Source organism: Girardinichthys multiradiatus, chromosome 5 (genome assembly GCF_021462225.1).
Source record: "Girardinichthys multiradiatus isolate DD_20200921_A chromosome 5, DD_fGirMul_XY1, whole genome shotgun sequence".
NCBI lineage: Eukaryota > Metazoa > Chordata > Actinopteri > Cyprinodontiformes > Goodeidae > Girardinichthys > Girardinichthys multiradiatus.
In genome coordinates this window covers 7774503-7798779 of record NC_061798.1, presented here as the reverse complement: position 1 = coordinate 7798779, position 24277 = coordinate 7774503, and the positions used below count along the sequence as shown (strand labels likewise).

Below are 24277 nucleotides of genomic sequence, written 5' to 3'. Positions count from 1 at the left end.
AGGGTGGAACCCACACGCAGAAGGGATTATGGGGAAAGAGATGGAGGAGGCCCTGCGTAAGATGGTGATGGAAGCAGTGCGTCAGGCCACCATGCCCCCACAACCCTTGAAACAGGAAACGGACCTAGTTAAACCAGACCCAAACTTCCCGTCAGCATGACTAGGCGTGGACCCAGTCTCCACAGCCATCAGAGTCTACCTGATCGGATGGGGAGACAAACCTGGGAAACTCCAAGAACCCCTTGGGACTTCTCCAGGAGAAACACCACAAATCATTGCTCCAAGGTTCTTAGGTAAACTGAACCATTATGAACATATAGGTCACCAATACTATCTCACTAGTATAGGGGGACAGGTCAAACTGAGGTTCCATTTTAAAACAGGATCAGAGATCAGCCTGTGGTTCTCGGTCTCGTTTGAGGAGGCGAGTAGAGCCATGCTCTCCCTCAGTAAACCACTTCAGGCTGAATTTCGTGATGTAAGTATCACCAGCTGCACCCAAAACCGATCATGCATCACTAATTGGGTGGAGCTGGACATTACACCCGAAGACACGGCTCTGGTGCACCCCATCTATAGGTGCACATTAAACAAAGACCTTTGTCTTGGTGGCCAGGACCTGCTGGACAGGCTGGCCCCACTCATTGACGGCCACCAGGACCAACTCTGGGTCCAGGCGGAGGTGCAAAACCCACGGGGTGCACGCAGCGAACGAGTCGTTGTGACCAATCAGGTCAGCAGCTTAGAGGAGCCCGAAGGACCTCTCAGGCCCTCATCAGAGCCGGTCATGTGCACCTCCGAGACACAGCTGCACCCAGCCATCCAGGAAACTCCTGCCAGAGGCGGTCATGCATTGCTTGGCTCTTTAAAGAACCCAGGTGTGGACACTTACAACCCCAAAGTGGTGGAAGATGTACACCTGGAAACCATGTTCATACCAGAAGTGCTACTAGCATTCTGGCTGGGACATCCATCAACCATTAGAGAGCTGTATGACCGTTTGTGCCAAAAAGACCCCTTTGTAACTGAGGCACAACACAGCCTCACACTCCTTTTAGTAGACGGACTCCGCCCTCTCCTCAAGACAGCCAGTGTGCAGATTGGCATCAAACAGCTCTCCCATGCTGTGGACATTGTTCCAACAGACCAAAGGGGGGTCACGTTATCCGACGCCCATTACTCTCCTGTTAGGTGCCATAGGAGCTACAAAGCCACACTCCACACCCTCCAGCAGATGGCGCACTGGCCTCCAAGGTCTCACAACACCCAGGTCTACATCAAAGGATGTTTAACCTGCCGCCAGTTTCAGCCATCCCAGCCAACCAGTAAACCTCCGCTTCAGCGAAGGGGGGTTACATTACCTTGGTTCCACCTTCAGACCAACTGGGTCGAACCAGCTCCAAAATTAACAGGAGGTAACAAATTCCTCCTAACTGCGACATGCAGCTTCATCAAGTGGGTTGGATGCTTGTCAGAAAAGGTTGACACCATCATCCCAGCTGCTGCTCTTTAGCTGAACCAGATGAAGTCCTACATCGAACTCTCCTCCCTAAGAACAGAGCTTGTCTCAATGTCCGGGAAAGGAGAGGCCAGTGCGTAGGACTAGTTAAATAGGTGCATGTTTCATTAACTCACACTAACATGCACTAATCACTAACAACTTTCTTCGACAGAAACAGTTAAACATATAACTACCTCCTAGGACACAGTCTTAAGCTGTAAGTTGACACGATAATTTTCCATAACACTGTATGCACAGCAGACCTCACAAAAGTGTTTAAGAATGATGTAATGGACACACCCATGCTGCCCGAGATTTCATACAAAATCGTGTTAAAGGAGGTTGGTTCATCTATAGACAGTCCCACCGAGGCACAGATACCCATAGACCTAGTTCTGCTGAACTTAGTAGAGAAATCCTAAGTCCACCACGACAGACACCTTGCAACCTCCACAAACACACCTGGCTTATAGCCTAAATACTGCAATTCGTTTATTCTTTTATCCCTCTTTCCACATCTAGATAGTTTAGAGACAGGAGTCCTATTAAAACCCATCATCATCCGGAAGAGCCAATGGTTTAAGCCTAAACCTGTTTTAAGCATTCGTTTTAGATTACACACCGCATACCAGCAGGTTAAGCGTTTACAGGTCAGGATTGATTCCCTCACATTCATTCCCTCACGGTTCATAGCAACACCTTTGCCAACGACACAGCCAGGGTCCAGTGCCTAATAGAAGTTGGATGAATAAGCTATGAACCATGATTTTGTTTGTTCCTTTTATTCTTATATATACATATATACGTACGATATCTGTTATTGTTTCACTTTGTCTCAGGATTACCAAAGCTGATGACCAAAGAATGTAATGATAATGTGAATGTATTGTCCTGTATTTGTCTCATTGAACAATGTAGAAAGGGATGAGTTTAGTCAGAGTTAGTCCTGCCCAGGCTAACCTCTATCCTGCCCAGTCGTAGGTTTTGAGTAACATAGAGACAATTTTGTTTGTTCTGCTTCGCCACGGATCACTGATTGCTCAGCAAAGGACAGAATGGTCCCAGTAGCTTCAAAGACTGCGATTCATCTCACCCTTTGAACCTAGGGGGGAATGTTGGACCACTTGTTTGCTGAGTATTGGATTATCTGCCCGTTGTTGGACGTCACTGTGCCCCTCCAATGGCATCGGCCATTTTGTACCCAGGACAGCCCGCTCCTACATATCCCATCAAGCATTGCGACTGATATGACTGGGCGTCCCCAGTCTGACGTCACAGGATGCTATATAGGAGGCGCTCATGTTTGAAACACTGCCTTCAGCTGGAACCCCACATCCAGGGATCGAAGAGCGTCACTTTAAGAGAAGAACTCTGTCCAGAGTTTCATTCATTCTCTCTCGTTGGACAACGAACTATTCATAACTGAAGTTTTTGGACTAGGAAGGCCAGAGATTTCACTTTTGCCGATCGAAGACGTGAGTTAACACGTAACTGGAGACACGGAGTTTCGGAGAGACGAACCGCTACCGTGTTTCATTTTCAAGTCGACTTTGATGGTCAGATCATATTTTTCCTTTTTGTCAAGAAGACCAAAGGACAAAGACTGACCGTTCCCCTGAAGTTAATTGTGGACGCACATTAACTTAACCCCACTTTTCCTCGCTCGAATTCCCTCGCTCAGGAAGAAGACGACACAAGTAAAATCCATTTCTTTTTTTTTTATTTCTTTATTCAAGTCCTGGGCAGGGTCAGAGGTTGTAGAAGCGATCAGAATCGCTGGTTAGGATCTCACGTGTTCTGAATAATATGTGCAGGTAACCTTGCTTGTTGAAACTTTGATGTGTTATGTAATATCGGGATCCGCCGTGTTCCCCAGAGCTGTCTGTGTTTACTATCTGAACGCAGGTGCGTTGCAAAACTGGACTGTTAAAACGACCTCATGGTAAAATTCTCCATTTTACCTTTGTCTTCAATCTCACTGTGCTAGCTTGCCGCCAAAAGTTATCAATCCTTTGTTTCAGGAGTAAAGGGGGGAAGTTTTATGATCAGAAGATCATAAAAGACACTCTAAGCTGCGCTCCAAACCCCCACCAGTCATCACCACACCCCCCTTTTCATATCTTCTCCTTTCCTCTGTTGTGCCATAAACTGCTGGTTGACTCAATACATACCCACTACCGTTTTGTTGATTTTGATTTATTTAGATGTGTTTACCCCTGTGTATGTAGAATTTTGCATGTTGAGTAGGTGAAATTTAATAAATATTCACATAGATAGAGAGAGAGCGTTTGGTGTTTCATTGTGTGCAAAAAGTGATGTGTCAGTCAAAATAAGGTTCAAGTTCCACACGTTTCGGCAGAAACGGTCGATTAAACAGTGACATCTCCGGCAATAGTTATTAACTATTACGGAGTATTTAACGGTTGTAATTGTCAGAGGCGTCGAGCCACAATTACAACACCAGAAACCTCTGGTCTCGATTCGTAAATGAGGATTTATGGTTAAGAAATTGATTTTGTCAGATTATGATTTGTAATTATAATTATTGATCAAGATTATTCAATCAATAACCATACTCCCAACAGTGTGCTTGAATGTTATTTTGTCAATCAATAAGCAGTTTTGTCTACATTCTGCCACAATCTGCCTTTTGAAAATGTTTTGAATCTTGCTCTTTATGTATAAATTAAAAAAAAAGAAACAAAAAATTGGCTAAAGTCTGCAGACACAAAATGAACCTGGATTGAAGCTCTAACTATGTTTATTTAATCTGAGATCCTCTCCAAATGCAACAGTATATGTCAGTCTACATGAGATACTAACAACTTCACCTACTGGTATAATATAAAGATCTGAGTGAATATGTGAAACAAACAATGATGAAAGTTTTTCAACAGGTGATGCTCATCCAGGAGGAAGACAGTGTTCCTAGGAAATGCAGCTCATTCATTAACAATCAATTTTTCTCCTATAGGTGGACGTTTTGCTGACTAATCATAGACTGGATCTATGAAACATTATGAGCACAGAACAAATGACCAAGGTTCAGACTAACTTATGAACCTCACTGACCTGACAATGATAACATGACACCCAACAGACAACACCTTTAAGGTGGACCCCACTAAGACCACCTTATTGATTCTTGGTGAATAAAAAAAAAGAATTGAAGCATTCAAAACAGACCTTGTGGAAACAAAAGGGGTTATGAGGAAACAATGTGCATTTTAAGAATAATAGAAGTCAAATTATGTTCAAATCTTTGCAAATAAAAATGACTCTGACAGAGAAATAAGTAAGTAGTGTGTGAATGTGTGTGAATGGGAATGACTGATTTCATTGTAATGCATCTTTGAGGGACCTTAAAAGCGCTAATAAAGGTCCGATGTTCTGATGATCTTTGCCAAATTTATATCTTAATAAGGTTTCCAGAATCTTTTTCGAAAAATCATATAAAGATGGAAAAGGTTCTACCTGTATTGAAAATACTGATAACCATAAGAAAGCTCATAGACCCGTCTTCAATTTTTCACAATTATTTTACAAACAGGGTATTTAAACTTTCATGTGGCCAAATGTCTGTATTTGACTTTCTGTTTTTGTGAAATAAATGTCTGTTTCATGTTATGTAAAAATTAGAGTCCTCAACAGTACCATAATAATATTAGGTCAGTTCTCTATGGTAAAACAAAAAGATTTTAACAGATGTTTAGACTTTTTCCAGTCAGGTTCAAAATGATCAGATTAGACTCAAACTTAACATAAGATGAAATGAACCTTAACAGAATTACTGGACTGGACTGAAATAGAGAAAACTTGAGTTAATTGAAACAAACTTTAGTTACTTGAACTAAATACAAAGCTGACTGAAACTGTATGTTGTATCTATAAAACTGGGTAAAACAAACTAAGATTATAAGATATAATATGCCCTTCATTTTTTGTGTTCATCAGTGAGTGAGTTTTTATTTTTTATTTTTAATAAGAACTAAACCAAGCATTATTTATAATAATAGCAACTACCAAAACTATTGATCTCATTTTTAAATGTAATAAGGACTTACTTTATAAAATATGATAAAAAAGAATAATAAGAATTTGGAAAAACAGAGGCTTTAAACCTCTGCAGGAACAGCACTGACACTGTCAAAGGTAGATCCTAATACAGGAATCTGGAAGCTCATTCTGGCGTGGAGAGTCAAAGTCCATCCAACTACACATTTAGATGAGGCAGAGGGACAAATACAGGGTTTAGCTGAGAGCAAAGAGAGCAACATGCATCCTGCCCTAGCTGCTGTCCCACCTGAACTGTGGTCCCAATCATCAACTGATGTAGGACTTATAAAGGGGTTCCCACCATACAAGGTTAAACTAATATCTGAAAAAAGGCAATCAGTCCGTCAATACCCCTTAAAGCCAGAAGCTGAAGAAGGTACTAAGCCAGTAATACAAGATATGTTGAAGTCAGGAATATTAAGAGAAGCACCCGACGCTACATGCAAGGCATATCACACTGACATCACTATTATTATCACAGCCAAACATAACTCTAAAAAGATGTGCCCTTTAAATCCAAGTACTCTAATACCTACTGCAGAAGATGGAAAACCACATTCTTATAAAGCAAAAGTTGAAGAAGACACCAAACCCAGACAAGACATTTCTCAAACCCTTATACCAGATTCATGTGTTGTGTTTGTAGATGGCTCAGCATCTGAAGATGAATATGGAAAGAATAGAGTTGGTTATGCAATAACAACCATCGACAGAATAATAGAAGCTAAATCTCTACCCAATACATGCTCAGCCCAAACAGTAGAATTATATGCTGTAGTAAGAGCATGTGAATTACATGAGGGACAAATACTTACTATATACACAGACAGCCAATACGTTTTCGGATCAGTACATCACCATGCTAACATTTGGCAAAATAGAGGTTTTTAAACATCATCAGGGACAGAACTAACTCATTTCAACCTATTAAAGAGAAAATGTCAGATCTGCTATTTATAGACAGACGTGCTGAAAGACGCCCAACAGTCAGCACCCAAGACAGAAATAAAGCCCTGGCTAAAGAGAGGAGCACAGAGAAAAGATGACATCTATCAGATAGAAGATAAACCAATCCTCCCAAAACATTTATACAACACAGCGGCTACAGTGACACATTGGGAAGACCCACGTGTCAAGGGGGGAATATGTCACATCTGGTAAAGCATTAATGCTACACTATAAATTTTTCTGACTATGCAAAGAATTTTTGCAGATAATGCATAATTTGTTGCAAACACGGGGGAAGAAATATTGCCTAGTTGCAATAGATGAACCTAGTGACACATTTCTTCCCCACATATGGTATCCCACAGATTATAAGGTCAGATAATGGAACTCATTTTGTAAATAAATTAATAGAACTAAGTTCTAATGCATTAGGGTTTCAGTTAAAGATAAAGGAAAACAATGGAAGAAACAGGGAGTTCATGGCCCGAATGCCTATCCCTGGTTAATTATGGATAAGAATAACTCCAAATCAAACCGGTCTTACTCCATTTGCCACCTACTGTACATCATTGTATAACTCCACCCACTATATTCTGAGCCTGAGATCACGTGACACCAAGTTGCTGATGTGAATTTGTATTCTCAAAGAAATAGTACATGGCAGACCGTTTTCTCTGCCTTCTGACATGAATGAAATAGAGAAAGCACAACAGGAAACTTCATTAGCTGAGTGGATGAATAAAATGTTGCAGACAAAAGAAGAACAAATGTCCAGTGGTCTGCCGATAATCTCTGCTCCTATCCCACAGAACAACCTGAGGCCTGGAGACCTGGTCCTGATTAAGACACTCCACCGGAAGAATTGGAGCACTCCTTGGTGTAAAGGGCCGTTTCAAATACTCCTGACAACGCCCACAGCTCTGAAAATAGCAGAGAGGCCTTCCTGGATCCATAAAAGCCACTGTAAGCCAGTTCTGCCGTTACAGGAGCCAAACCAACCGACGGGGTAGCAGAGGAAGTCCGGGTTCAAAGGAGTTGGAGGACCCCTATGGCCCAGCGTCTCAAACCGGTGAAGAAAACAGCTGATCTGCGCCCAATTATAAAATGGCTCTCTGTAACATGTGGACAGGACTGATAAGCCTGAGCTTAATTCTGGTAGCAGGACTCTTTCTCTATCTAAAGCAGGATCCACAGGAGGTGATACCAAACCAGAAGAGATGGACATCAGACGGGACCCATCTCAGAACACTGACGGAAGAACACGACGCACATCCATTCCTACAGAATTTCTGGTATTGTTCATGGTGGCATATGCAACACTGAACTAGGTAGAAATGCACGAAAATGAAGGGGACGATTATGATGACATGTTGTAAATAAATCACATCAAAAGCCTGAGTGTACTCATACATTGTATTTCATAAAATGACCTTACAGCAGAAAATCGGAAGAAGTTGTTGCTTAAGTGAAATGAGAAAAAGTACAATGATGACATAAACAGGGCAGATTTTTTAATTCTTTTATTTTTACGATTTCAAGTATTATTCTTTTATTTTTATGATTTCATTAAGTATTATTCTTTTATTTTTATGATTTCAAGTATTATTCTTTTATTTTTATGATTTCAAGTATTATTCTTTTATTTTTATGATTTCAAGTGTCATTCTTTTATTTTTATGATTTCAAGTATTAATCAACATTTAACTTTTAATGGTCACCGAGGGCGGCGGGGCCGTATGAGTATTTCCCACAAAATATAATCTGTTTACCGTCTGTGGGTTTTCGCTCATACAAAGTATTTTTCTTACTCGTTTTTATATTAAATGTTTTTACTTGTGATAAAAGGAGGGACTGTTGGATGGGTGCAAAAACTTGTTATCACTCATGTAAAAACTTTGTGTTGCAAGGCACCTGCACTATGCCTTCCTCCCTGTGTGTGTGAGATCATTGTTATCTCTGTGTGAACCAGCCTCCTTTCTGTCTCACACACATACACCCTGTCTGAACTGTCTGTTGAACTGTGCATATAAATAAAGAGATAGGGTGTCAAAAACTTTGTAGTTTCACTGCAAAGTGGGCTACCCTTGCTGCAAGTAACTATGACTGTATCGTTCTTACCTCTGAGTTGACTAAATAATACCTAACAGAGAGCCTAGAGGCAGATATTACTAAACAGGAGATTCTGAATGCAACTGGTAAGCTCTCAGCAGGGAAATCGCCTGGGCCAGATGGGTTTCCAATAGACTTCTATAAAGCATTTACAACTACTCTAATAACGCTGCTAATGGGTATGCTCAAACACTCACTTAGAATACATCAATTACCTAAAACTTTAGAACAGGCTCTGATTTCTCTCCTGTTAAAATCAGGCAAGGATCCACAGTTATGTGGTTCATACTGACCCATAGCCCTCCTCTCATCAGAATATAAGGCATTTACCAAGGTCATAGCAACCAGGCTGGAGAAAGTACTACCTGACCTTATATATAAAGACCAAACTGGCTTGGCAAGGCAAGGCAAGGCAAGGCAAGGCAAGGCAAGGCAAGGCAAGGCAAGGCAAGGCAAGGCAAGGCAAGGCAAGGCAAGGCAAGGCAAGGCAAGGCAAGGCAAGGCAAGGCAAGGCAAGGTAAGGTAAGGTAAGGTAAGGTAAGGTAAGGTAAGGTAAGGTAAGGTAAGGTTATTTATATAGCGCTTTCAGTAACGAGACACTCACAAAGAAAATAAACACAGATACAGACACAGAAAAACTACAATCCTTCTGAGAAATCTAAAAATCTCTGTCCAATATTACAATGATACAGATAACATTAATAATCCTTTGGGTTTTACTGGTAAGAGCTGGTTCTAAACCAATCTTTCTAAAGAGGTAATTATATCACTAAGTCCTCTATGTAGGGGAAAGCATCTTGTGCTGAGAGAGAATGATCCTTGGGTTCGCTGGTATAATGCAGTTGTAGTCCCATAATTGAAATTTAACCAACCAGTCACTGAGTTCTGACTAAGGAAGCTGAGTCACTGGTGTAAAAACCACTTTTGTTCAAATTTTTAAGAGACTAGTATTATTTTGCTTTCACTGGTAAATCTAAAAATCTATGAAAAGGAGCTAAAAATCTATGAAAAGGAGAAGAAATGAAGAAATGAAATCCACATTTAGGTAAAAAATAAGGACCATGCGAAGGCAACACACATAAGCAAAGATTTTGCAGGGGCATGGTGAACTCGTGAGGGTGCCAATATTTAAGTATGATCATGTGTGCAAAGAATTAGACTGTCAACACTGACAAAGGTGCCATTGTCCTTGAAAAAGAGATGGAAGTTTTATCAAACGGCCATACAATACAGTTCACAGATGAGGGGGGTTGCTGGGGCAGAGCTTTGTATTTACAGAGCATCCAGGAGAAATGTTTTGATAAGAAGCCTGTGAAGGCCGTATTGGGGCGCCTAATTAGACAAACAATAAATGTTTTGGTTCAGGCTGGCTGTGATTTTCCACCTGCCTTCAAAGTCTTACTGGTATTTCTCAATTTCAAATCCAACTAGGCAAATTTCTGGTACTTCCGTAGGTCTTGAGCTTTCTCCAAGATTAAATCATATCACCTTTGAGTCCGGGAAACGCAGCCAGCCTGCAATTCTGGATCGCGTCCAGCTTGCGATTCTACTCTCTTAACATATCAGTCTGAGTGCGGAGAGCTCTAAAGATCCCTTCAAACATCCCAGGCAGCTTTGGAGCGCTTTGAACAGCTGCTGATGTTTTACAAATCTTTCGATAAGCCAGGTAACCGCCAACTCCAAAAAGCAGAAATCCTGTTATCAGAAATCTAATTATGTACAAATCTTCCACGTCCTTGACTGACATTGTTGCCAGGCACACAATCTTCCACTGCCAGGAATCCATTGCGTATCTGGAGAAGAACGTCCAGTCTGGATGAGGGTTCCCCTTTACCCTGTCTTCCCGTCGAGAAAATTTTATCAAATGCGTTGGGAGACCAGCTGACCAAATCCATAATGAACATTAGGAGGATATGCGAACAGAGGCTCTAAGAAAAATAGACAAAAAGCTGAAGCAGGGCGAAAAATGGGGAAGGATCAAGGAGAGAGTGGAAAACCGTCTGACCCCACCGAGAGCAGAAAGAGAAGGGTTAAGAATCGTTTTTCCTTTGATAATATTTGTAGGTTTCTCAATGTAATTTGGTGTTCCCAAAACATTAACACGGCGATCGTTGCCATTTCATTAGATGCTGAAAAGGCATCTGTCTGTTTAGAATGGCCCTTTCTCTTTGCAGTTCTAGAAAAAAGGAAATTTGGCCCCAATTTGATACAAATGATAAAGGTACTCTATCTAAGCCCATCAGCAATCTTTTGAACAAATACTGATGTCTCATCTCCTTTCCCCCTGTTGCATGGCACTAGCCAGGGCTGTCCCCTATCCCCACTCCTCTTCTCATTGGCGATTGAGTCCCTTGCGATAGCTGTGAGAGCACATCCTGTAATAAGGGTGTTATGGTTAAGGATGGGAAACACATCATTTTGCTATGTGCAGACGACATTATACTTTATATGACTAATATGGAAACATCGTACCCTGCGCTCTGTGCCTTGTTAGAAGAATATAGTTGCATCTCTGGGTATAAGATAAATAAACAGAAAAGTGTGATGATGCCTTTAACCCAGCTGCTCAAGGCTTATTGAGGGTAAATATTCCCTTTTATTGGGACCCCTGTAAATTTTGTTATCTAGGTCTGCAAATACCAAACCAGTTGCATCAGATTTACTCTCTCATTTATGAAGCTCTGTTTAAAAAACTTGAAGTAGACTTGGACAGATTGAGGTCTCTTCCAATATCCCTAATTGGCTGAATAAATTGTATTAAAATGAACATTTACCCAGATTTGTATACTTGTTTCAAGCACTACCAACACCAATTCTGAAAACCTTCTTTAAAAATCTGGAGAAACTGATATCTAGATTTCTGTGGAATGGTAAAACTCCCAGAGTCAAGCTAAAAACCCTTTGTCGACCAACTGAACAGGGGGAGGCTAAATTTACCAGACTTTCAATTATACTCTTTGGCTGCTCAATCCAGAGCCATCTGGATTTGGATTAAAGACCTGGAGCACCCTCCAGCTTGGAAACAGATCGCACAATCCCACACAATAGTAGCGTTGTTAAGCATTCCATATATTTACTCTTATAAGCAAAAAAATCGAACTCCAAATCCAATGATAAATCTTACGTTAAAAATCTGGAACGAAATTAGAGCAAAGTTACATAGTGTCCGCACACTGTACAGTTCCACCCTTCTACTTTAATCCGACTTTACCTGGGGCACTTAGAGATGGCATCACGAGAGACTGGTATGACAAAGGCATATGTTCTTTTGGACATTTATATGAGCACAATAATTAAAGTTCCTTTGAGCAACTGAGGCTCTCTTTCGGGCTCCCCTCTGCACATTTTTTAAATACCTGCAAGTCAGAGATTTTATTATTGAACAGCAGGGTTGGAAACTCGTCCCCTAGAAGATTTTGAGATGGACAGTTTGATACGAGACAAGCATAACTCTAAAGACTTATCCTATGCTTATAACACACTACTGAGCCTGGCAGAAAATAAAGCACTTGATGCTGAATTTAAATTGGAAACGGACACTGACTCTGCCTTCAAGGACTTTGAATGGAAGGAGATTTGTAGTAGTTCTCAATCATTCTCCGATGACAACTGACACAAATTACTACAGTTCAACCCTATACATAGTGTTTACTTTACGCCTCACCGTCTCCATAAGATAAGTAGTAACTACTCTGAATACTGCCCTAGGTGTAAGACTGAAATGGGATCTCTTCTCCACATGTTCTGGACATGCAGATGTTTGGAGCAGTACTGCAGATCTATCTTAGACAAATATTGTGGGGTTGGAAATCACAGCCAAAACACGGCTGATGCTATTGGGGGACCTGTCGGTCCTACCAGGAAATATGAGAGTCAAGACTCGCTTCATCAGATTAGCCCTCATTGCAGACAACAAATGTATAGCTTTCAATTGGAAGAACGAGGACCCCCCTCGTGTTTCTCTGTGGCTTAAAGAGCTGTCATCACAGCTGCCATCAGAAAAGATTGTTTAATCTTAGGGAAAAAAAATCAATGTTTGATAAATGCTGGGGAGGTTTTGTAACCTTCTTACATAACAGAGCTGCTCCTATAGGTTGACGTCCAAGGTGAGAATTGAAATGGGGACTGATTTTGGAATCCACTTAATGTCTGAATAAACACCCTAAAAGGTTGGGTGTAACGTAACATTATATATGGAATGATATAGCCTTATCCAGATCTCCATGTCTTGTTTTACCCCTATAGCGCACTTTGTATGGAAGTGAGTATGGGTTATTACGATTTTTGTAAGATTATTACTATCAGCCAATCTTGTCCATGGGGAGGGAGCATGAGGGTGGGGGGTTTAATACCTAATGAAAATTGTACTGACTCTAAAGTGTAATACCTTGTTTGAAAATTATTGTATTGCCCTTTAAAAGGATGAATGTTCCTATTAAACACTTTATTTAAAGACACATTTTTCTTGTAGGTTCATTATAATAACTTTCATTTTGTAAAAATTATCTTTGAATAAATGTCTTGGAAATATGATCTTCATTACTTAAATGACAAATCAAAACATGATAAGCTATTTGAATGACCCAAACTTCATGAGTGTTAGAAAACTTAAAACATTAATAATCAAAAACATCTGTAGCAAAATAAAACTAAACTTGAACTTAATGAGCTTACCTGCTGGCCTGCCGTAGACGGTTAACAAGTTTATTAAAGCAAGAACAAAAAATGTAAATCCTAAAAAAATCATGCTTCACATTCTAGTTGTTAGCATTTAAGGTCCAGTTTTCAATGCAATAAGATAATAAAACAATAACCTGCCTCACATAGAATAAGTCTAAAAGTGATATTTGAGCAAACTCTCACATTAAACCCTAACAATCAGTTGTCACAAAAAACTCCACCATAGTAACAGTCTGAATGGGCTCCTGAAGGTTTTGTGTATGTTTCTTTTTGTGTGTAGGTGTACGTGCATGACAGCAATGTTATGTCCCAATAGTACTGTTTGCACACTAATGGGCACAAATATTGATTTCGCCTACAGTCAGGAAGCAAAGTCTACTTCTCTTAGTTAATGAAAACAGTCCCAAAGAAGATTTGTTTTTCTTTTATTATAATATAATCTGACTTTCCCCTCATGTCGTTTTTGTCCTTAGGAACAGATCAATTTGTGGCTTCTGTGTGACTGCATGGATACAGACAATGGGAAAGATAAAGCATGTGTAGAGTTAATGTTTATCATCTCATGAGATATGTGCATCTGTTGACTACTAACAGAGTCAGGAAACATTTTAGCTACTGTTCATGGAACCAGCAGTACTGGATATAGATTTGTGGAAACAAAAAAAGTTTAGAAAAATTTGCTTTGACGAGGATTTTTTTAGAGCTTCTGCAAGAGGATAATCCTTTTTCATGGATAAATAAAACAACTCTGTCAAGACTTATTTCTTGCACATGCTTTTTACTGTACAGAGCTGTGAAAAAAGTTGTTGTCCCTTTATTGATTTCTTGTTTTGTTTTTTTCATACATTGAAACGTTGTCGTCGTCGTCGTCGTCTTCCGCTTTATCCGGGACCGGGTCGCGGGGGCAGCAGACTCAACAGAGACGCCCAGACGTCCTTCTCCCCAGACACCTCCTCCAGTTCCTCCAGGGGGAGCCCAAGGCGTTCCCAGGCCAGCCGAGAGACATAGTCCCTCCAGCGTGTCCTGGGCCGTCCCCTGGGCCTTCTCCCGGTGGGACGTGCCTGGAACGCCTCCCGAGGAAGGCGTCCAGGAGGCATCCGGTATAGATGCCCGAGCCACCTCAACTGGCTCCTCTCAATGTGGAGGAGCAGCAGCTCTACTCTGAGCCCCTCCCGGATGGCCGAGCTCCTCACCCTATCTCTAAGGGAGTGCCCGGCCACCCTACGGAGGAAGCTCATTTCAGCCGCTTGTATCCGGGATCTCGTTCTGAGGGTAGGAACGTAGACCGACCAGTAAATTGAGAGCTTTGCTTTTCGGCTCAGCTCTCTCTTCACCACAACGGACCGGCACAGCGCCCCCATTACTGTGGCAGCCGCACCGATCCGTCTGTCGATCTCCCGCTCCATTCTTCCCTCACTCATGAACAAGACCCCGAGATACTTAAACTCCTCCACTTGAGGCAGGAACTCCCCTCCAACCTGAAGAGGACAAGCCACCCTTTTCCGGTCGAGTACCATGGCCTCGGACTTGGAGGAGCTGATCCTCATCCCAGCCACTTCACACTCGGCTGCGAACCGCCACAGCGCATGCTGTAGGTCTTGGCTAGAGGGGGCCAGCAGGACCACGTCATCTGCAAAAAGAAGAGACGAAATCCACTGGTCCCCAAACCCGACCCCCTCCGGCCCTTGGCTGCGTCTAGAAATCCTGTCCATAAAAGTTATGAACAGGACCGGTGACAAAGGGCAGCCCTGCCGGAGTCCAACATGCACTGGGAACAGGTCCGACTTAGTGCCGGCAATGCGGACCAAACTCCTGCTCCGCTCGTACAGGGACTGGATGGCCCCTAGTAAAGGGCCCCCGATTCCATACTCCTGGAGCACCCCCCACAGGGCATCACGAGGGACACAGTCGAATGCCTTCTCCAGGTCCACAAAACACATGTGAACCGTTTGGGCAAACTCCCATGAACCCTCAAGCACCCTGTAGAGGGTATAGAGCTGGTCCAGTGTTCCACGGCCGGGACGAAAACCACACTGCTCCTCCTGAAGCCGAGGTTCGACTATCGGTCGGACTCTCCTCTCCAATACCCTGGCGTAGGCCTTACATTGAAACGTTTCAGTTCATAAAACCAGTTTTATATCAAAGATAATCAAAGTAAAAACAAAACACAGTTTCCAAAGTATGATTTGATTGATTAAGGGAAAAAGGTATCCAAATCAACTGCATTCTGAATGAGTTAATAAATATTTGACTTAGGCTCAGGGGGAAAAGGAAAACTAGAAGGTTTTGTGGAAGCAACAGAGAGCAGGCTTCGTAACAAAAGAATCTGACACTGAGAATATTATTAAATGATTGTTTAAATTGATGTTTGGAGGTTGCATGCTCAGAATGTTTTGAATGAATGCTGCTATGGAATAGCTTCATATAAGTATAAACTTAATGGCCACTTTATGAGGTATATCTAATCAAGACACCTTTTACTTTCATAACTGCCTTAATTCTTTGTGGCACATATTTAACAAAGTGTCAGAAATATTCATCATAGATTTTGGTCAGTATCAACATGACATCTAACAGTTCTTGTAGAGTAGTGAGCTGTACATCCAGGTTTCTAATCTCCACTGGAATACAGAGAACTCTGTCACGTTCATGAAACCAGTTTGAGATGATTTGAGCTTTGTGACATGATGTATTATCCTGCTGGAAATTGCCATCTAAAGATTGGTACGCTGTGGTTCATAACCACCTGAAACGTTGACACACCTAGATGGATCCTTGCTTTCATATTGATCATATCCAATTCTGTAACCTTTTTATCCATTCTGTCTAGTACCACCTGAGCGACTTTGGCTTTGGTGGTAGGAGTCCGTCCTGTGACTGGTGGGTTTCCCAGTTCAAACCCTCGTTCTGTCCGTGTCAGTCATTGTATTCTTGGGCAAGACACTTCACCCGCCTTGCCTGCTGATGTTGGTCAGTTGGCGCCAATTTCATGGCAGCCCAACTTCTGTCAGCCTGCCCCAGGGCATCTGTGGCTATAATGTAGCTCACCACTGTCAGTGCGTGAATGAATCGGTGAATGACTGATTGTAGAGTAAAACACTTTGAGGTCCTCAAACTTGATAAAACGCTATAAAAGTACAGGCCATTTACCATTCTGCTATTGTCCCATTCTGGTCGCAAATTGAAGCAGGGTGACTCTTTAAGCAGCATACAGTAACTCAGTGCTCAGTTCAGGCTTGACCCTTTTATATATATTGGAGTTTTTGTACTGGATGCAACTCTACAAAATTGCTGGGTCCTGGTCCTCGTCAAGAAGTTGGTAATCCTGGGACAACATTGTATTAACAATTCCTCCAACCATCCTTAATATCATTGCTCTGATACAGGGAATAACACACAGAGTAAAAAAGGCAAACAATAACACAGCGATGACAGGGGTCATGATTTTCAAAAGCAGTGGCCACCACGGTCCAGAAGTAAGCCACAAAAAAAAGTTTCCCCTGCCTGGATGGACATCCTGCTGCATACCCCTTTTAATTTCATTTAATTGGCTTATAGCATCGCTCACTGTGTGTTCATCTTTGCCGTTGGTTTTATCAGGGATGTAGGTGCAGCAGGTCTCGATTAGGAGAGCGCAAACTCCCCCAAATGAAGCCGTTAGCAGGTCCAACACCATCCTGTTCTGCAAGACCATGGTTCGAAGAGCTGTGACTTCTGTGAACAGTCCTGTAAGAGCTTTTGTGGTTGCATTAACAAACAGTCCCAGTCAATAATCTATAGTTTCTAAGCATGTTCTTTCCTACTCCCAACCATGGGAATAAACCTAGCAAAATCTTATTTCCTGTTGATCTATGCTTAAATTCGTCGGGAACATCTGATGCCCACACACCGTCATGTGGCTTCACACGGATGAGTTCCCTCTTACTCCTATTCAGGAAAGGTTGAACTGAAATGACATAAGTGTGATCAGTGACATAAACAGGTACACAAACACCACTCCAACCTAGAGGCAACCGCAAATAAATGGCAGTTCCACACATCCAGTGAAATCCATCTATTGCATAAGTGCCCTTTAGATCATGGATTTTTTCCCCCTGGTCCAGCTTGGTGGGAAGGATAATAGTAAGTTGTGTTACACGTGCTCATTGGAATAGTCCCCACTGGGATGGAACCGGTGCCCACGACACAATGAGAAAAATAGGAACCTGCAAGAAGCTCCACATAATTGAACACAGTGGTTATAACATTAAACTGTTTAAACTTTGTAACATCACAGTTGTAAAATGTTACATTACCCATTACCACGCAGAAACTGGTACTGGCACCAGAAACGCTGTTTCTGATAAAACACTCATCTCTTGGCGCTGGTACTGGTCTAGCTGTTAACCTGGGCTGGTTGGAAGAGATAGGAAGTTCAGTACATACATAACAACCAGAAATGTTTCTGGACTTTGTTACAATTTTTCATTTTGGTAACAGCTTCTAATCTCAAACAAGTAATTTATATCTTGTATAAACATTCCATGAAGATCTTCATTTATCCACCTCTTTAATTTCTGTAGATTATGAAATTGTGAACATGTCTGGCATATTATTAACACAATCAGGACACACATGAAAAACAAAATTAAATGTTTCAACAACATATTTCCTTTAGATTTACCTATCAGTCTCTCTCTCCCCCCTAAAGGCTAGGAAAGATCGTTGGTTTCTTCACTGACATTGAGACAAAGCCTCCACTAGATGGCGACGACCCCTTTGTAGTCAGGGTTTATCATTTCCAGCCTGAGTGGAAAGACTGAAAGGCTGACCTCTTTACAGTGTACTTTGTATAAGTAGTCTTGGATTTTCACAGCGGTAGGAATTGTCAATAACACTTGGAATGGACCCTCCCACTTTGGATCAGACCACGTTTTCTTCTTAATGGTCTTAATCAGCACTCAGTCACTTTCCTTCACGTCACCAGGAACCTGTAGGGCTTCAGAAACATCATTTGTCAGATTGTTAACATTTTGTACGTCTCTAAACTGTAATGCCTTCATCATGTAATCTGCTAACGTTGCCTCTTGTTGTGGATCTTTTAGGTCTTTTTGTAAATCAGGAATATAATAAGGTCTGCCATGTATTATTTAAAAAGATGTTAATCCACCCTGAGCTGATGGGATTATCCTCATATTAAGTTTTACTATATATATAGATATTCAACCCAATTTATTTCTGTTTCTTCCATTGTCTTCCTAAGCTTACTTTTAACTGTCCCATTTGTTCTTTCTACCAACCCTGCACTCTGGGGATGATAGCTACAATGTGTTTTCAGGTCAATCTGAAAACATTTACCAAGTTCTTGTATGACTTTGTTAACAAAATGTATATTCCATTATAACTATAAATCCTTCTTGGAATTCCAAATGTACATAGTCCTTTTTGCCACTGTTATAGCATCTGGGCCTTTGCAAGGAAAAATGTCCTTGGGGTAATGTTTCAGACATATCAAACAAGATGCACAAAATTTTTTTTAGTAAATATTAATTATTAAATCCATTTGTAGTAATCTACTACCCTCCTGTTGAGACATGGCTCTGCACATGGCTCACAATTCATTGAAACATTGATTTAAGTAATATAAGCTTTCCTTCAGAGCATCTAGTAATCCCTTCACATTTACCCTCAACTAATTTAGCTGGTAACAGCACAGCATCTAATAATTTCAGTAATAACTCTGCATTTTTCCATTGTGCTACCAATTATGGCTTTATTTATATTTCTTTCCATACATAATATGTGCTGTCCAAGATGTTAATAAAACCCTGTATGGTGTCACGATGGACAAGGTTAAATAATATTTCATTGGATCTTTCCTGTAAATGTTTCTCTTTGGCCATGATAACGTTGCTCTCTTTTAATCATCTGGTTCCATAACAAAAAAATTTTTTTTATTCATCAGCAAGATTGTAACAGCTCTGAATAATCTATTCTAATTTAGTTTTATTTAGATGCATCTATTCTAATCTATTTTTTATTAAATGCAGTAAGTCCTCATTATATTCAAGAATGAGGTCACTATTTGTGTTAGTTGCTATTATTTTAATAATGCTTAGTTTAGTTTAGGTTTCATTAGTTCTAAAAAACTCACTCCTCATCAGTTTAGAAGGCTTAATAAAATTGATGAACACAAAAATGAAGAGCATGTTATGTCTTATAATCTTAGTTTGTCTTACCCAGTTTTATAAACACACTGTACAGTTTCAGTCATCTATAGCTCTTCCCTTTTTAATTACACTTTGTATTTATTTCAAGTAACTAAAGTTTATTTCAATTAACTCAAGTTTTCTCAATTTCAGGAATAGTAATTTTGTCCAGTAATTCTGTTAAGGAGCATTCTATCGTGTGTTAAATTTTAAATCTAATTTGATCATTTTGAACCTGACTGGAAAAAGTCCAAACATCTGTTAAAATCCTTTTGTTTCACCATACAAATTGACCTAATATTATTATGGTACTGTTGAGGGTCAGACTTGCTCTTGTAATCTTTAATTATTAGCATGCACATATACCCTAATTGTTACATAACATAAAACAAACATTTCACAAAAACAGACAAAATGGACAGACATTGGCCTCATAAAATTTAATTAGTCTGTTTGTAAAAGAATTTCAACAAAATTAAAGACAGTTCTGTGAGCTTTCTTATGTTTATCAGTATTTCAATTCAGGTAGAACCTTTACTATCTTTAGATGATTATGGAAAAATTCTGGAAACCTTATTGAGGTAAAAGTTTGGCAAATGATCATTAGAACATCAGACTTTTATTAGCACTTTTAAGGTCCCTCAAAGACGCTCTTTGATGAAATCAGTCATTTCCCATTCACATACATTCACACATTGACAACTTTTCCCCCATGGCTGTCATGAACATCCACTTGATGGTTTTTAGGATTTTGTATTTTTATAATGTAAAACACTTTGAATTGCCCTGCCTGCAATGTGCTGTATAAATAAATTTTACTTAGTTACTTCACTATCAGAGCAATTTCATTTACAAAAATTCCAATATAATTTTCTTTTTATATTTTTAAAATGCTCATTGTTTTCTCATAACCCTTTTGTTTCCACTAGGCCTGGTTTGAATGCTTCAATTCTTTTTTATCTACCAAGGATCAATAAGGTGGTGTTTGTCTTTTGGGTCCGTCCAGTCTGGAAAAGTGTCATGTTATCAATGTCAGGTCAGTGAGGTTCATAAGTCAGTCAGAACCTTGGTCATTTGGTCTTGTGTCGTTTTTAGTCATTTGGTCTGTGCACATAATGTCTCATGGATTCAACCAATGATTAGTCAGCAAAACTTCCACACAGTGTGATGTTATTTCTCCAGCTTCCACCTATTGAAGAAAAATGTATTGTTAATAAATAAACTGCATTTCCTAGAACACTGCATTCCTACTGGATGATCATCACCTGTTGAAAAACTTCATTATTATATTAGTCAGTTGTTTCACATATTCAATCAGATCATTAAACATTGCAGTAGATGAAATTACTAGTATATCATCTTCAGCATAGAAGGTAGGAGGGGGTTGTTTTTCCTTGCCACTGACCACCTTTTCAACATGCATTGCCCAGTTCTGCCAACTGCTAACCGAGCAGGTGGGTAGATCAACATTATGTTTTGTGACCCAGTTTCAAATCTCAGGTAAAGCATTTGCCTGGAGGGCATTTTTTAACTGTTGTTTATAGGGAGTGTCATCAGCAGTATCATTGAGGCCATCCAGTTTAATTGCCTGTTTTCTCCGCCTAATATTTTTGCTACTGGGGAGCTGGTTATTAAATTTGGGGATCCCTCTCTCATGGTTTGTGAAGTCGGAAAAACTGGTGGTGAATATGGTGATGCCTCTTCAGTTATTTGTCCCACTGGCGCTGAGGGTTCAGGCACTATCACAGCTGCAGCAGCAGGCTTGGGCTGTGGCTGCATGCCCCTCCCCCTTACTACAGTAGAACTTAAAACATAAACCTTGTTTAAACTAAACAATGATAATTTTTTAGAAATTTTTCCAAACCCCAAACATCTTCAAATTACAAATTTCATTAAAATATTGTACCAATAGTTTGACTCAACATCATGTATGACTTAAACATTTTGTGGATTTGTTTGTTTTTTAATTTATTAATATATACACTGCTCAAAAAAAATAAAGGGAACACTCAAATAACACATCCTAGATCTGAAAGAATGAAATATTCTCATTGAATACTTTGTTCTGTACAAAGTTGAATGTGCTGACAACAAAATCACACAAAAATCATCAATGGAAATCAAATTTATTAACCAATGGAGGCCTGGATTTGGAGTCACACACATAATTAAAGTGGAAAAACACACTACAGGCTGATCCAACTTTGATGTAATGTCCTTAAAACAAGTCAAAATGAGGCTCAGTATTGCGTGTGGCCTCCACGTGTCTGTATGACCTCCCTACAACGCCTGGACATGTTCCTGGTGAGACGGCGGATGGTCTCCTGAGGGATCTCCTCCCAGACCTGGACTAAAGCATCCGCCAACTCCTGGACAGTCTGTGGTGCAACGTGACGTTGGTGGATGGAGCGAGACATGATGTCCCAGATGTGCTCAATTGGATTCAGGTCTGGGAAACAGGCGGTCCAGTCCATAGCTTCAATGTCTTCATCTTGCAGGAACTGCTGACACACTCCAGCCACATGAGGTCTAGCATTGTCCTGCATTAGGAGGAACCCATGGCCAACCGCACCAGCATATGGTCTCACAAGGGGTCTGAGGATCTCATCTCGGTACCTAATGGCAGTCAGGCTACCTCTGGTGAGCACATGGAGGACCATGCAGCCCTTCAAAGAAATGCCACCCCACACCATTACTGACCCACTGCCAAACCGGTCATGCTGAAGGATGTTGCAGGCAGCAGATTGCTCTCCACGGTGTCTCCAGACTCTGTCACGTCTGTCACATGTGCTCAGTGTGAACCTGCTTTCATCTGTGAAGAGGACAGGGCACCAGTGGCGAATTTGCCAATCCTGGTGTTCTCTGACAAATGCCAAGCGTCCTGCACGGTGTTGGACTGTGAGCACAACCCCCATTTGTGGACTTCTGGCCCTCATACCATCCTCATAGAGTCGGTTTCTAACCGTTTGTGCAGACACATGCACATTTGTGGCCTGCTGGAGGTCATTTTGCAGGGCTCTGGCAGTGCTCCTCCTGTTCCTCCTTGCACAAAGGCGGAGGTAGCGGTCCTGCTGCTGGGTTGTTGCCCTCCTACGGCCTCCTCCATGTCTCCTGGTGTACTGGTCTGTCTCCTGGTAGCGCCGCCAGGCTCTGGACACTACGCTGACAGACACAGCAAACCTTCTTGCCACAGCTCGCATTGATGTGCCATCCTGGATGAGCTGCACTACCTGAGCCACTTGTGTGGGTTGTAGAGTCTGTCTCATGCTACCACGAGTGTGAAAGCACCACCAACATTCAAAAGTGACCAAAACATCAGCCAGAAAGCATCGGTACTGAGAAGTGGTCTGTGGTCCCCACCTGCAGAACCACTCCTTTATTGAGTGTCTTGCTAATCACCAAAGATTTCCTCCTGTTGTCTATTTCATTTGAACAACATCATGTGAAATTGATTGTCAATCAGTGTTGCTTCCTAAGTGGACAGTTTGATTTCACAGAAGTTTGATTTACTTGGAGTTATATTGTGTTGTTTAAGTGTTCCCTTTATTTTTTTGAGCAGTGTATAAAATAAAGAGGGTCAAATAAATTAACCACAGCAGAAATACAATATCCACACAAATACACAAAATATCACAGGCAGAATTAAATGCAAAGAAAAACATCACGAGAGCCAGGGGTACCACTATTCAGTGTCATGAAAAGGTTCCTTGTAAAAATCCATCAAACTCATGCATTTCCTATTTTTCAGCATAGCGAGACATTTCACAAGAGTTCCATTCAGTATAAAAAAACTGAAACATTTATTTATCCATATTACCTTTCTATAATGTCTATTTAGTGGTTATAATCTGCTTACATTAAGGAAATTAAGTGAACATGCTGTGATCTTCTGTTGTTTTTCTCTGAACAATTAACGATCCCTAATCATTGTGCTGGCATGCATACTTGACTGAATAAGAAGCCTATCAGAAAAGATATTGAAATGAAAAAAATATTTTCACTTTTTATTATCACTTTTACTACTTGCTTTTTTTTTCTTTTTCATTGTAAATCTCAGAGATTGAGGGACTGCATGATCTCACATCTTTATTGTTAGCGGACAACCATCGACGTGGATTTCTACACAACTGATATATTTTTATATTTTCCAAAATGTCTATCAATAGTTACAAACTCCTTTAAATCATTAAAAGCACCATCAATTGATTAACCTTTCAATTAAGACCAGGCTTCACAAAAACTCCCCCCACCTCCTCTCTTGTTGTTCCCAGGGACCGGTACTGGACTCTTATAAGTACCTGGGTGTTCACCTGAACAATAAACTGGACTAGAGTCACAACACTGATGTTCTTTACAGGAAGGGTCAGAGCAGGCTCTACCTGCTAAGTAGACTGAGACCTTTCATAGTCCACGGGGTGCTTCTGAAAACCTTTCTTGACTCTGTAAAGGCATCAGCCATCTTCTATGGTGTAGCATGTTGAAGCAGCACCATATCTAGGCTGAGAGGAAGTGGTTAGATAAGCTTATCAGGCCAACTCAGTCCTAGGATGCCCTCCATGAATACAGTGCAGGGTGTGGAAGATACAAGCACAGTAACAAAAATAACATCACTGCTGGACAATATCTCCCACCCTATATATGAGGCTGTTGCTGAGAGGCAAACTCCTTAAGTGACAGACTGCTCCAGAATGCATTCAGTTTAATGTATACTTTACACTCTCATGTCTATGTGGACTGTATTCTTTCAGCCTTCTCAATAAGCAGGTGGGTCTTGTGATTTTTATTTCTGTTAATT

General features: G+C 40.8%; 1 protein-coding gene and 1 long non-coding RNA gene across 2 annotated transcripts in view; both read right to left on the bottom strand.

The window, feature by feature from the left end:
• LOC124867908 (N-acetylmuramoyl-L-alanine amidase-like) overlaps positions 1–13564 on the bottom strand; it is a 44196-nt gene extending 30632 nt beyond the window's left edge. Inside the window, exon 1 of the mRNA XM_047364597.1 lies at positions 13289–13564. Within this exon, the coding sequence (XP_047220553.1) occupies positions 13289–13361 (73 nt within the window). The 5' untranslated portion in view covers positions 13362–13564. The remainder of the gene's footprint in view (positions 1–13288) is intronic.
• Positions 13565–15633: 2069 nt separating this feature from the next.
• Positions 15634–24277, bottom strand: part of LOC124868570 — a 69562-nt gene continuing 60918 nt past the window's right edge. Inside the window, exons 2-3 of the long non-coding RNA XR_007038342.1 lie at positions 18106–18272; positions 15634–17686 (exon numbers count right to left, since the gene is read on the bottom strand). This is a non-coding gene — a long non-coding RNA (uncharacterized LOC124868570). The remainder of the gene's footprint in view (positions 17687–18105; positions 18273–24277) is intronic.